General features: G+C 38.3%; 1 protein-coding gene across 2 annotated transcripts; it reads left to right on the top strand.

The window, feature by feature from the left end:
* The first annotated feature begins 1,624 nt into the window (after nucleotides 1-1,624).
* Nucleotides 1,625-9,741, top strand: LOC131976984 (amine sulfotransferase-like). Of its 2 annotated transcripts, XM_059340219.1 has the most exons (7): nucleotides 1,625-1,700; nucleotides 1,911-2,066; nucleotides 2,430-2,644; nucleotides 4,349-4,475; nucleotides 4,622-4,716; nucleotides 4,804-4,984; nucleotides 6,442-9,741. In XM_059340219.1, the coding sequence occupies exons 2-7, from the start codon at nucleotides 1,916-1,918 to the stop codon at nucleotides 6,564-6,566; spliced, it is 894 nt and encodes a 297-aa protein (XP_059196202.1). In that variant the 5' UTR covers nucleotides 1,625-1,700; nucleotides 1,911-1,915; the 3' UTR covers nucleotides 6,567-9,741. The 2 variants fall into 2 exon arrangements, with proteins under 2 accessions (XP_059196202.1, XP_059196201.1); XM_059340218.1 differs by having other exon boundaries at nucleotides 1,640-2,066.
* Nucleotides 9,742-10,070: the final 329 nt, after the last annotated feature.

Below are 10,070 nucleotides of genomic sequence, written 5' to 3'. Positions count from 1 at the left end.
CAGCCATATAAAATCTCTGAGAACCAATATATCTTCCAAGCCACTTAGAAGGTCAAACTTGCTGTCAAATATGCATTTTCTAGGTCAAGGAATCATTTAAAGCTATTGAGAATATCACTAGATGATTATTTGATCAAATAGATATGTTCATTTTGGCCATGTATATGTATGTAATTTCCAACTCATTAATATAGGCCAAAGTTTCCCTTCAGTAATTGCATATTTATCCTTTCTCATATGGCTTTGCCTAGTGTTGGTGGTTTCCTGTCCGTCTTGAAAAAGACACTTTTCTAGTGGTCAGATTTTAGTAAACTTTTAGTATGATATTAAGGACATCTAACACTACAAAAAACAGCTGAGAAACCAACTAAACTAGTTGGTTAAATCTAAAAGAAAAGAAAAAAGTCCATGCAACACCAAGGTGTAACAAACAATCTCTTCACAGTGTTATAAACAAACAAAAACAAGTTTACTGAAATCCATCAATCAAGGGAGTGACACAAGACAAATTCCAGGACAGTGAATGTCCCTCAGAGTAAAGTCACGTAAGGTAAATGGGCAGTGACAGCTATGAATTCAAATGGAGCAAATGGTAGAAATGAACAGACCACTGCTGTCAGCTCACGGGTGTCCCAGTGAGCTGTCAGCAGTGTGGGAGGTTTTTGGACATGCAGTCCAGAATCTGTGTTGGACTGGACATAAATAGTTGTTTTCTCACAGCCCCCATACAGCTGCAGAGAGATTGAGCAATTTTTAAAAAGGAATGTGGGAAACTGTCCAGATGTGCCTCCACTGACATGAAGGGGATGAGTGCTTTTGTGTTTTAGAGTTTTACTAAACTGAGAACTGCTCGTAGATATTAAGTTTAGTTTCTCAAGTGTCAAACCCCTGAGTAACATCCAAGAAAAAAGAAAAAAAAAAGACACCATCCATTTTCACACTTCACTAGTCATGGTTTGTACTACAGCACTCCACCTGTGAAAGCGATTGTGATGTCTTCAGGGTGTTTTTTTTTAGCTGATTTACAACCTGGAGGCATGCAGTTGGACAGATGTATTTAGCAGGACCTGAAGAGTCTAATGGAAGACCGAAAAGTTGTGTTATGGGAAATGTAGAACTGATGATATTACAGCCTCTGTTGCTTCTAGTTTGACCATTCTTATTTCATGTGTCCGGCATCATGGCAGGGCAGAATAATTCACTGGAGAGCTCTTTTAAATGATGCAAAAAGATGAAAGAGTGGAACTTTGTGTGAGGGAGTATTGTACTGTTTGTTCTGTTGAGTTTGTGTATGTTCTGGCCCAGTTGGATCACTAACAGTGCTGCTTATTTAACGTCAAAATTTTGCTTTGCTTTGCTTTAGACCTTGCATAAGCACTTTCGAGGGTCTTCATCTATCAATCTTCTGTAGTGACCCACGCCCCTTTGTAGTGTGAGTATTGGCTGAGGTGAGCTGCTGAGGCGCGCTGAGAAAGGAAAGCTCTCTGTTTGTACTCTGGGATGTTTTTTCCCTCAATGCGCAACAACGCGCGCATCTCGAGTTTTCATCAGACGGAAGGAGGAGGGACCACAGGAACGTATTTATAGCAATTAAGTGGGTTGATACCAGGTCATGCTGATGGGAGGACAGAGGGGAGCATAGTAAACACACTGAGTGGACGAGGTTCATTCAGCAGCGGACAGAAGAGCGAGCAGAGCAGGTACGCAGCATGTTAGGACTGAATGTACTCTACTTGGCCATTATGACTTTTAGCGTCTTGTCTTGTTAATCATTTTCCACTTTTGCACACTTTTAGAATGTCTGCGGACAAGTGATGATAGAAGAAGTGATAGCCTACCAGCGTAAAGGTGTTGTTAATATATTTCTCGAGCCTTAAGGAGCCACGTGTGCGCATTTTATTTTGCTTTAGCTATCATGGACTTAAATGATGCCAAGACTCATGAACTGGTGACACACAGAGGTTTCAAGTTGATCCACGGGACTCATGATCCAGATGATGTGGACCAGATTTACAACCTGGAGATCAGAGACTCTGATGTGTTTGTCGTCACATACCCCAAATCAGGTGAGACTGAGGACAGTACCGACGGGGAGCCCTGCAGTGGGAGTGCACTTCAGGTCAGTGTGCTTCTTGGAGCTCTGGGCTCAGAGGAAGAAACAGATCTGATTAGTATGTGCACATGAATGCCCTGCTCTTTTGTGTGTAGCAAATTGATTTCAGCAGAGAGCAGGGTATCAAATGATCAGCCAGACAAGTGTGTGTTGTGAAAACGCTCAGTCAGGACAAAGCTCGTCAGAGAACAGGAGAGGTGTGCTCACACACACACACACACACACACACACACACACACACAGGGTTGACCTAATTGCTGCTGTACACAGAGTCTGGAGCTGGAAAATGACCTGCCTGCTCTGCTCTGTCTGACAGGAACCATCTGGATGCAGCAGATCCTGCTGCTCCTCGAGGCAAAGGGAGATCTGACAACCATCAATCACCTCAACAACCACTCCAACGCTGATCTCATCCCCTGGATTGAGGTGAATGGCAACAGGCAGATGTTTATCACGGCCCCGTCCCCCAGGCTGAGGGTCACCCATCTACAGCTCCACTTTATGCCTTCTGCTCTGAGCCAGAAGGGCAAGGTAAGCTCTCTGACAGCTCCACTGCACCTACACACTGAAAACTCTATAGCTCCCCCTACTGAGTATTTATATGCTGTATACACACATGTTATACATGGTTTGTAACGAATTATAATGCCATTGTACACAGATATAAAAACAGTTATAATTAAAATATCTCTCGTTTGCAGACATATTTTTCATTATTACATTTTACATGATTTACTATATCATCATTCACCATCTGTTTATACAGCCGCTCTACTTTTCCACACGAGGAGTTGTAATTATTACTACATTTGTGATAATGATAATATAAATAATAGCACTTATATCCACTTAAAATACAACATAGTCCATCATAAACCATTAAATCACTGCTTATAAATATGAGATAGGGGGACTTAAAGAAAACAAATCATCACATTCAGCTGCTCAAGATAAAGATTCTTCTACATAGCAATCTGCATAAAAGATTTTGGGGCTGGGTATCACTGGGTTGAAACACAGTCTATCCAGGGTATCAAACACTAGCACATCACATTGTATACTTCTTGTATTTAGGGTTGCAAAGGGGTGGAAAATGTCCAGTAAATTTCCAGTATATTTCCAGAAACTTGGAAAGTTAAGCTGGAGAATTTTGGAAATATAAAAAACATGACATTTCAACAGATTTATTTGTAAGTAGAACTGTATCAAGTTTTAATTATTTTATTGAATTATTTTTATTATTTTATTATTCATCCGCCAAAAAAAAATCCCCAAGAAGTCCCATTCAACATATTAAATGGAAAGAGCCCCTCTTCCTCTAAAATTATCCAATTCAACATGTAACTGTTGTAAATTAATTGAACATGTGATGGAGGAAGGTAAAGTGCATGTAGGGGGCGTGGCCTCGCTAAGGGGCGTGGCTTCTGTAGCCCTGCAGTAAGCAGTGTGATATGTGCATGTGATTGAGGAATAGCAGAAATTAAACTGTACTTGCATGAAATCTGGTTGTTTTAGTCTAGATTATTCCAAAACATATTTCCCCAACTATATTCAAGCTCCCTGTCAAAGGGCAAACCTTCAATTTAGTAAATTCCCTGGTTATTTCAGTTTATTCCCATAAATTCCTGTTAATTCCCAAGGAAAGTTTCCAACTTTGAAAATTCCCATAATTTTGCAACCCTAATTATATTACATGTATTGTATCATATGAAATTCCAAACAATACCCAACCCCATGCGCAAGTGTCAGTCTGGGCCTGATGGTGGGTCAGATTCAACCTCCGGTGTCCATGAATATCTGCAGCAGGATTCTTGGAAATCTCTCCAGCTGCTGTGTGTGTGTGTGTGTGTGTGTGTGTGTGTGTGTGTGTGTGTGTGTGCGTGTGCGTGCGTGTGTATGTGTGTGTGTGTTGGACTGTTATGCTGCAGCTAAACAGAAACCCTGATCATGTGGTTCAGTCAGTCTTGCTGCTTCTCTGTTGTTTGTTGTAGTTGGTCTTGTGACTTCCTGGCCTGTAACTGCAGGAAATGGCACACACCCAGATTATCCCATCAACACTGAGAGGCCAAATTGAGGCCCAAGAGGGGTTTTGGCATGAACACACAGTGCAGTTACACACTGATACACTGATAATGTAGAATTTACTATGTTTCATAATGTGTCTATTACAGCTTTAAAATACAAGTGCTCAATAAACAGAATAGCGTGTTGCACTGTTCACTGTGTCTCTGTTAGGTGATCTACGTGGCAAGAAACCCCAAAGATGTCCTTGTGTCTTACTTTTACTTCCATAAGCTTGCAAACATGTTGGAAACTCCCAAGGATTTCAACGACTTTTTTGAGAAATTCATCAGAGGAGACGGTGAGTTGTCTCCTGTCACTCATGACATAATGTTTGAACAGAGAAAGTGATTATTTATATGATATAACATGTGGTATTTTGCCAGTAGTGCAGCTCAAGATCAGTGTCGGCAGGGAGCTGGTAACACTGTGCATTATATATTGCAGTGTTTGGGGGCAGCTGGTTTGAGCACGTTAAGACTTGGTACTCACACAAGAATGACATGGACATGCTGTTCATCACTTATGAAGAAATGATTAAAGTAAGCTGAAGTTATTTCACATCATATGCTGTAGGCTTGTGTTAACTCTGTGAAAATACATGTTTATGCTGCTGTGTTTGTGTCCAGGACCTGCAGTCAGCAGTGGAGAGGATCTCCTTGTTCCTGGGTAAAGAGCTGACTGATGAGCAGCTGGCCAATGTGGTGAAACACAGCACCTTCAACAACATGAAGAAGATCCCTCAGGCCAATTATGAGCAGGTGCCAGGTGACCTGCTCAGCCACCACCAGGGAACATTCATGAGGAAAGGTAAGAGTGTTAACTGCCTCAGTAGCTGTTCTTCTATTTAAGTCGAAGCGAAATTTTTAAATGTGACATTAAAGAAAATTGGCTCGTTATGTTACAAGAAGTTGGGTGAGAAAACAGGCAGCATCTTCCATGCATGTTTATTTCTGTCCACATCATATTTCTTAAACAGACACAATGCGGTCACTCCGATTTTGGACAGTCACACTTGTCATTAATTGCTTGTATACTCAAATCAGGGTTTGTACAGGTGCTTGAAACCCTTGAAAATGCTTGAATTTTAATGTTGTGTTTTCAAGGTTTGAAAAGTGCTTGAATTTTGATAAAGTGCTTAAAATTATATCTGCATTTCTTTAACAACAAAATCCTATACAATAGAAGTATAATTAGTTGGAATGAAAACGTAAAATAATCATTTTCAGTAAGTATTTTTCGAAGAAATATGTTATTTACCACAGCTGTAATATGCTGGAAAAGCTTGAAAATGGACCTTGAAAGTGCTTGAAAAGTGCTTGAATTTGACCTTGGAAAAGGTGTACGAACTATGTCAAATATACCCAGTGTATACACAGTGATACACATTACATGTAATACACAGTGTACACAGTGCAGTATTTCAATAGACTATACTGCCCTACAAAGCCTAACTGCAACTACGCAAAGGGTAAAACTGAGAAAAACTGCTTTAAAGTTTTTTAACTGGTCAGCCAAATGGGTTATGGGAAGGTAAGTGAAATGACACTTATTTTTCTATATGTTTTGATGATGTAGTTTTTATGCTAAAAAATCATGACGATTTATTTGACCGTTGTAGTTACCGCACTCTGGTTTTGCTGTAAGAGGTTCTGATAGTAATGCAAACACACGATGCAGTAACTACAATGTTGTTGTCTTCTTTCATCTTTTATATTTTATTTTCAGTAAATTAACATTTTCAACTTGATTTTGCTATAAGTGTATTTAAAAGTGTTTAACAACTCTATTCACAGATTTGTGTATTTTAGACTAAATATTATAAAGTAATGTTATATTTTAGTCTTAATGTAATTTTATCTCACTTTTTACTTAATCACTATCTAGATATTAATTTCCCTATCAAATAAACTTATAATTTCTAATATTCTTGTTTTCATTATTCAACACAATGAAGAAATACAAGGCTACAAATTTTGTTTTGTGTTTAACTTTAATGTTATAACTCAATTTCAACCAAAAATGTAGTTAGGCTTTGTAGGGCAGTATATGGAAGTAGGATATATATTTATCTCGTTATACTGACCAGCATTCTGGACATAGCAGATGTAGACGAGATGGTTGACGTAAAGAGGGTACAACACAAAAATAAAGTAATAAGTACCAGAAAACTGCAGGAATGCACATAATACACACAGAAATAATACATTGCAGAGTGACTGACTTCAACCTTTTCCTTTTCCTCTCATGTCCTGTGTGCACATCAGGAACCGTCGGGGACTGGAAGAACCACTTCACTGCGGCCCAGAATGAGAGGTTTGACAAGGTCTTCCACAGAGAGATGGAGAACTTTCCTCTGGCCTTTAATTGGGACATCATGGACATTAATTGATCAGTTGTTTGACTCATGACAGCACGAAGAAGAAGAAAAAAGTCAAAAGCAATTTCATGAACACAACACAGAAAAAAAAAAACATGAATCATGTGAGCTTCTCTTATACCAGTGTCTTTGTACATTTTAATCATGAGACTACATTTTCCAAAGTATACTATAGTTTCCTTCATTCCAGCCACTGGTGGCTATTGATTTTAATACACTTTGAAAATCTATGCAAAGCTGCACTCGGGACAGATTATGCAGTAATTTTGACATAGTACACTTTTCATATGATCATCTAGTAGATATGTTGTGATCTTGTTGCCTTGTGGTCTTTTAAAATCACAACTCCAGCTATTGCCTCACTGTTTACATCAAACTGCAGTGAATGTACAGCCTCTTTAGTCAGACATCCTTCTGTTCTATTGTTCTCACGGTTACATTATTGATGCTTGGTAATAGAGCTTGCATGCTTTAAATGAATCCATGTTTACAGCTGTTTTACCATGGAGGAATGACTTTGACCAAAGAATTAGAATAGATAGAAGGGACACTGCACTGCTGACTGCGTTGATTTTGCGAGTGCAAGACAAATTGCAATGGCGATTGTTGCTAGTTGCATTTAATTCATTTTCTGATGGACAGAAAGCTTTTCTTGTTGCTAAAGTAATGCTAACCTCCACCTGCTGCTAACTGTAGCTGCAGTCAGTTAGCTCAGTTAAACTGATGCTAACTCACTGCAGGAGTTGACTTGAGGTGTTCAGAGTGTCTGAGCGCCAAGTTGTGCAACACCAAGATTTTGTAGCTCAGCTGACTTGGTTGCACAGACCGTGGTGTACTGATTGGCTAGCTACAGGAGTCAACAAGAACAGAGCAAGACTCTTCTGACAGCAACCAGTATGAAGCACTAGACATTCAAAGGGACTGTGTGCATCGACCACACTGAGCTGCTACCAGGACTGCTGGGGGGCACCAGGGAGTGTTTCCACAGCTAGCACAGGAGTATGGCGTGTGGAGAGGAGGAGGCCTTCAAACCCAGGGAGGGGCTGGTGAGGAGTTTTTTAAGAAAGCTCTGTTATATATCAAGCTGCGAGCAAGACAGACTGTTCTTCTTTTGGTTGGACTACTAAGTAATATCTGACTTGCTATGTCTTGCAATGTTTGACTGTTAGAAAAGTTGTCGACTAGTTTTTGATCATATGTAATCCTAACAAATGCACATGTACAGCTGTTCATACTTACTACAGTTTACAGTAGTGTAAAAGTGAATTGCACTCTGAAACTGTAGGAGCACCGACAGGATGCATTTTGATGTGATTTGATGAAGGAGGAGAAGAAGCGGAGTGTGGCGTTCAATGCACATTTAATGGACACAACATCAGATTCAGTTCTGGCATGCAGCAGAATGAATGAGCAAATTCACTAACTGAAAGTTCTTTAACAGTCTTGGCTCAATGCCAGTTATTTTGGTACATTAAAGGTTCCTTTTATGAGTTGCCTGTCAACACAGATGTAACATCTTACTCCAGTGTGGTCAGTGGAGACGTAAAGTCTGTCGTAAAAATTCAGATCTCTTACTTAAGTAAAAGTACTAATACCACACTGTAAAATTACTCCACTATAAGTAAAAGTCCTGCATTCAAAACTTACTGACGTAAAAGTATAAGCAGTAAGTATCAGCATCAATATGTACTTAAAGTATCAAAAGTAAAAGTACTCATTATGCTGAATGAACCCACTCAGATTGTAAATTGTAATGTTATTCTAAAAACATTATTAGATTATTATTATTAATGAATTTATGTAATTTAATTTAACAAAGGTAGGGCTCATTTAACTACTCACTATACTGTTATGAGATTTCATTAAAAAAAAAAGTTTATATATAATAAATAATATATTCAACCTCGACCTGAAAAGTAACTAAAGCTGTCAGCTAAATGTAGTGGAGTATAAAGTACAATATTTGCCTCAAAATGGAGTGAAGTAGAAGTATAAAGTAATATAAAATAGAAATATTCAAGTACAAGTACCTCAAAATTGTACTTAAATACAATACTTTAGTAAATGTACTTAGCTACTTTCCACCACTAAAAGTACCCACATACCTTAGTATAAAGGTTGTGCTGAATTTACAGTTGCATGCTGTGTAGAATTACAAGTAATGCATCCTAACAAGCACTAAATTGTAAAACACCATTTCTTCACAATGTTGCTTTAATTTAACAAATTTGATGACTTACTAATTGAAATAAAAAGCAATTAAATCCAGCAATCCATCATTCCTCTCTAGCAGGAAGTTAACAGTGATAGGGCATAAAAGCATCTTCACGCCCCTCCATCCATCATTCGCTGCTTGTTTGAATGTCACTGCTGTACACTTCATTTTGCTTGTGACTTGCTGCACGTCGGTTTATACGGAAGTTATTCCACTAAAACAGGACCATTCTGTTAAGTTGATTTAAAATGTCCCTTCTATCCATAATTCTAATTCTATGGCTCCGGCATTACTAAAAGCAGCTTCCTCTTTACTTCGATGGAATGCATCAAGTAGTTTTAAAGTCTAAAGTCCATATTCAGTCCCATACTGTCGTGAAAGGAAGGTTCAGTGGGCTTTATCTGATTTGTAGTGAAACATGCAAAAACACTCATGTGTTATATAGCTGCTAAATATATACTACCAGTGTATGATATTGATGTTCTCATAAAAAATATATATAATAATGGATGCATGAATGCATGGTGCCTTAGTGTACAGGGATCACACTTAGTGTTTATGTCAAATTCCATTGCAGAAATGTGAGCTAAAGTGCAGAGGCGTGGACTCGAGTCTCATGACTTGGGCTTGAGGCCATTGTACTCAGAAATGATACATGATTGTAGTTGTCACAGAAGTAACATACCATTGATTTAAATGTTCTAAAGGTCATATGCAAGAAAATACTGTAAATGCAGAATGCAAAACGCATTCATTGTTTCTGTAAATTTACTGTAACATTGTTTATATCATTAAAATTGAATGTAGTGAAGGATGTACAAGAAGTTGTTTAACATTGGAAACACAATGTTCAGGACTTGTTGTTGATGTGAAACTTACTTCCAAAAAAGGGCCTTTGTCCCACCTCTGCAACTGATTGTTTTTCAACAAGTAACTCTCTGTTATGCATTTATTAACACTGTATATTTATGTTTATTGGTTTGATATTTTTTTGGAGAATACATGAAGCTGTTTTACAATAGTCTATATGATTGAATATGTCAGTTTAATATGTGAATGATTATGGATTCTCCTAGTAACTGATGACATCATTAAGATAAGATGAAGGCTGAAGGAATACTGTGTGAATTATAACTATTGAACACTGATCACAGTCAAATTCTTCATCCTGTTTATTGTTTGATCACGCTGGCATCTTTCTATTTGTTCATATACACACTTAGACAAATGTTTTGGTACCATTCCATTGAAGAAAGAAAAACCCACAAAGATCACTGAAAGAACTTGAGACTGACAAAAGT

This window comes from Centropristis striata, chromosome 8 (assembly GCF_030273125.1).
Source record: "Centropristis striata isolate RG_2023a ecotype Rhode Island chromosome 8, C.striata_1.0, whole genome shotgun sequence".
In the NCBI taxonomy this organism is placed as follows: Eukaryota; Metazoa; Chordata; class Actinopteri; order Perciformes; family Serranidae; genus Centropristis; species Centropristis striata.
Note: the sequence above shows the minus strand (reverse complement) of the source record. Positions and strands in the feature narration are given on the sequence as shown.